At 38.7% G+C, this 4,949-nt stretch overlaps 1 protein-coding gene across 1 annotated transcript; it reads left to right on the top strand.

Moving 5' to 3' along the window:
* Nucleotides 1-834: 834 nt before the first annotated feature.
* On the top strand, nt 835-3,721 carry EAH_00062920 (ubiquitin-conjugating enzyme e2, putative; the record flags this gene model as incomplete). Its single annotated transcript, XM_013393203.1, has 5 exons — nt 835-887; nt 1,135-1,214; nt 2,017-2,184; nt 2,690-2,818; nt 3,558-3,721. The coding sequence occupies 5 exons, from the start codon at nt 835-837 to the stop codon at nt 3,719-3,721; spliced, it is 594 nt and encodes a 197-aa protein (XP_013248657.1).
* Between the last annotated feature and the right edge of the window lie 1,228 nt (nt 3,722-4,949).

The raw sequence follows: 4,949 nt of genomic DNA, 5'->3' as shown, positions 1-4,949 counted from the left end.
GCTGTAGACCGTGGGGGTGGGTGGGGGGGTAAGGCGAGAGGAAGGCAGCGGCTGTTGTTTTTGATTATTCTTTTTAATTGTGCGTTTGTCTGGTTTTGTTTGTTGTTATTGATGAGTTCAACTGAATTAAAACAGAGAAGAAGGACTATTTTAATGTCTTTGCTTTCTGCACTGTCTAGGCACCTCAACGAATCGGACTTCGTATAATATGGCGGCTGCTGCAATGGGGAGAAGGGAAGAACAAGGAGAAGAAATATGTTGCATTAAGAATAAAATAAATGCAACAAATATGAAAGCAAAAACAGAAGAGATTATATTCATCTTCTACAGATGATTACCTGCTGACAAGAAGCAGCTTCGCAGCAGCAGCAGCAGCAGCAGCAGCAGCCACTGGGTGCTTGCTGCAGTCGTGCGGCGTGCAAGAAGGAAGCCGCAGCCTCCCTCTCTCTCTCCGTTTCTCTTGGTTGTTGTTTTGTGTTTGTTTGTTTGTTTGCTTTGGTGTTTGTGCTGCATGAATTGCTGCTGTTTGTTAAGTGCGGCTGGTTCTGAAGAGGCGCTGCTGTGTATTTAAGCTAGAGGTTTGGTTGCTGCTGATATTTTCCTTCTTCTTACAACCCGATAGCAAGAACCAGTGGTCTGTTTTGTATTTCTTTCCTTCTCTCTTCTTTTATTTAATTGCTTTCTTTATTAATTATCTCTCCTATGTAGAAGCCTCCTCTAGGTAGAGATGCTGGGGTTGACTGGGGCTCCCACCCCTTACTTCTTTTCTTTATTGCTGCTGCTTCTTCCTTTAATTTAATATATTATATTATATTATTTATTAAACAAAAGAAAATGACGCAAGCACAAATCTCTTCCTCCCGCAAACAGTGCGACTTCGCCAAGCTGTAAGTACAGCTGAGTGTGTGTTTATATCCCTTAAATTATCATCATACTTCTTTTGCTTTCTAAATAATTAAACATAACATTGAAACACAATAAATTTGCTTTTCTTCTTTTTCTCTCCTCAGCATATCATTTGCGTACAGCTGGTCTCAGCTTTATTGCGTTAAAAAAGAACAAATAATTCAAGTCCTAGGGTGTATGTGCAGCTTTTTATTATTACTTGCGATATTTGCTGCGGTGTATGGGCAGGTTAATGGCAGGATACGATCTTGAATTGAATAATAAAAATACGCAGGACTTTAATGTTGTATTTCATGGCCCTAAAGAAAGTAAGCTGCTGCTTCTTTATGCGTTTGTTTATGTGTTTGTTTATTTGCTTATTTATTTGTTTACTTCTTTATTTGTTTATTTCTCTGCTTCTCTATGTCTCTATCTCACTTTGTGTGTGTGTGTTTGTTTATTTTGGGGGTTTGTTTGTGTGTGTGTGTGTGCGGGTATGTGTGTGTATATTCTTCTGTTTGCTTGGGAGGTGGTTTTCTTCTATGTTTGCTTTCGTTTGGGGCTTTATCTTTTCTTTTGTTTTCTTTGTGTTTTAATTTCCTCTCTCCTTTAATTACCTCAACCATTTCCGTTGGCGATGGAAGTCATTCATGATCAAGTTTCATGTTTATTTCGGGTGTATATGCACCTGTACCGATGCCTCTCCATGCTTTTTGTCTGGGGTGTATGTGCAGCTGTGTGCATTTGAACTCGTTTTCTATTTGCAGTGTATCTGCACATCGGTCTATTTTTATGCTTCTCTTCAGTTGGGGTGTATACGCACATCAGTCTATCCGTGTGTTTCTTTTAATTTGAGTATGTATGTATGTACACTTGTACATCACTTCATTCTCTGTTATTTTGGGGTGTTATGTGTACATAAATCTATTAATGCCTTTCTATTGATTTGGGGTATATATACATATATGTATATAAGCCTATGGAGGTGTGTATATATGTATATCAATAAAAATACATGTATGTGTTTCTGTTGCTTGTCTGGTGTTTATATATACATATATATATATATATGTATATGTAAATGTGTGTTATGTAGCATGTTTATTTACCTTGTTTGGGGTGTATGTACAGCAATCTACGAAGGAGGCGTTTGGCGAGTGCACGTGACTCTACCAGATGATTATCCTTTTTCTTCTCCTTCTATCGGCTTCCTTAATAAAATATTTCACCCAAATGTTGATGAGGCATCAGGCTCTGTTTGTCTTGACGTAATTAATCAAACCTGGACTCCTCTTTACAGTAAATACTCAAACCCACTATAATACATTTAATAATATATATTAGGGTTTAGGGTTCAGGGTTTAGGCAACATGGGTCGCCGTCCAGAGGGTTAGGGTTTAGGGTTTAGGGTTTAGGGTTTAGGGGATTACACATCACAGCGGCTTCAGATTATGAATTATATTTTGCTGCATTTTTCTTCTTCTTAACTATATTCGTTCTATCGTCATGATAACTTCGTTGCTTTTTCTGCTCGCCTCGATTCATTTAAGTTAAATATAATTGACCTCAGTTTAACTTAATTTGTTTTGTTTTACTTCAGTTCAACTCAGTTTAGTTCAGTTTAGTTAATTAAATTTGCTTCAATGCAATTTAATATATTCAAATTTACTTCAATTTAATTTACTTTGATTAAATCTTCACTAAAATAATATTATTTTTTTAAAGTCTGAATTGAATTGGCTGCCATTTTAATTATGTGAACTTCGACTGACGAATTTCTTGCAAATGTTTGTTGCATGCACAGGCCTGGTGAACGTCTTTGAGGTATTTCTCCCTCAACTTCTAACATATCCAAATCCTCAAGACCCTTTAAATAGCGAAGCAGCTTCGCTGTTAAACAGAGACAAAGCGCAGTATGAACAGAAAGTTAAAGGTATGGCAAATTTTGTTTTTATATGTTTTATTTATCATCATATTCAATTCAAATGGATTTTATAATTTCTATTTAATATGAATATTATACTAGTGCAAGTGTTTTGGTCATTAGCTAAAAGGAGAGTTCAAAGAAGATTCTAATTAATAGCTTGAAAATATTATGTATATAATTCTACATAGTTTAAGTGCATATATATACATATATACATATATACATACATGTAATTTTTCAACAAACTACGATTTCCTTAGACTGCAGTGTTTAGGGGGTCAGCCCCTACTTTGCTTTGTTGCAATTCCTTTGAACTCTCCATTGACGTACTTATTTTTATTTCTTTGATAGAGATAATTCAATCTGTATATACTCAGTATGCATACGCATATGCATATAAATTATGTTTATATATGGAAGTATATATTACATAGATACATGCATATATACACATATATAGTCAATATAAAGATATGAATATGTATTTTATATTATATATATTCTTTCTACAGCCATTGAATATAGGTTTATTATATTATTTATCTATGCTGCATATATTTAAGATAGTACTTGTGCTTCATGACGCGCAGAGATATGTCATAAATTTTAACTATTTATGTAAATGTATTTTATATAAATGTATATAAATAGTAGAATATAATATATGTGTATTATATACGTATATATACATATTTAAATACAGACAGAAAATAGAAAAATATTGTTTGTTTGATTATTTGTGCAGAGCACGTGTTGAAGTACGCAAGCCGAGATTCGTGGGAGAGAGAAAAAGCAAAAAAGAAAGAAGACGCAGCACAGGCTAAGAGAAGGCAAGAAGAAGAAATGCAGCAAAGAGAGCTTTCAAGGGTTGATGATGATGCAGATGGCGGCGATATTGATGATTTATAAACCCATTTAAACACACGCAATGCAGCAGCATTGCGCGTGTTGTTGGACTCAGCACCAGCAGCAGCACCTGCTGCTGGTGCTGCTGCTGCTGCTGCTGCTACAGGTGCTGCAGCAGCAGCAGCAGCTGCTGCTGCTGCTAAATCCGAAAAGGGCTGCTGCTGCTGCTGCTGCAGGTGCTGGTACTGCTGCTGGAGGTGCTGCAAGGTTCTGCTGTTGCTGCTGCAGTTGCTGCTGCTGCTGCAAGTGCTGCTGCTGCAGCGGCGGCTGCTACTGGGGGGCTGCAGCAGCTTCCTTTTTCTTGAGTCAGTTTTTGCGGTTTTGTTTATCGCTGAGGGGAGGGGAGGCAAAAAATATAACCCCAATTATATCCCTTCGTCTCAGCGGCAGCAAGAAGAGCAGCAGCAGCAGCATCCGGAGCAGCAGCAGAAGAAACGAGAGCAGCAGCAGCAAGAGCAGCAGCAGCAGCAGTAGCTGTTGAGATGTGGGGGGAAGCAAAGCCCCGGGCATGCAGCCAAAGCGGCTTTTGTTTGTCTAAACATCGAACACCAACATATACACCCCACACATGCATTTATGCATGCATTAATGCATGCATACACCAATGCATGCATGCATGAACCGAACGAATCTGCATGCATTAATGGATCTAACAACAAATGTGCATAGATGAATGAATGCATGCATGAATCTATGCATGCATGCATTAATGCATGCATTTACGTTTGTCGGGTTTGTTTGTTGTATGGTTGGGTTTGTTGTTTTTGTCGTTTTGTTTGTTTTGTTGGCTTTGCATGCATGCGTTTGTGAGGGCTGATGGGGTGACTGTGCATCGGGTAGCTGCAGCATAGAAAAGCAAAGATGAAGAGAGAGAAAAGAAGAAGAAAGAGAAGAAGAAGCCTTTGAGCAGCAGCGGAGTTTAATGCAGAGTTTCGATGTCTATAAATATAAACACTTCAAAGCAAAGACAAGGAGAGTGTCATAAATATTTTATTTAAAAAGAAAGGGTGATAGGTAATGCGGTGCCTTATTTTCTTCTTTCTCCTCTGCAACAGGCGACTGCCAATGAGCTTTCTCTTTCTGGTCATTTGAGTGGGCCAGCATCAGCAGCAGCAGCAGCTGCTGCTGCTGCTGCTGCTGCTACGGCAGCTGCAGCGGCTGCAGCAGCGGCAGCAGCTGCCATGGCAGCAGCGTCAGCAGCAGCAGCAGCAGCGGCGGCGGCGGCAGCAGC

This window comes from Eimeria acervulina, genomic scaffold (assembly GCF_000499425.1).
Source record: "Eimeria acervulina Houghton genomic scaffold, Eah_scaff1757, whole genome shotgun sequence".
Lineage (NCBI taxonomy): Eukaryota > Apicomplexa > Conoidasida > Eucoccidiorida > Eimeriidae > Eimeria > Eimeria acervulina.
This window is presented reverse-complemented; position numbering and strand designations above follow the sequence as displayed.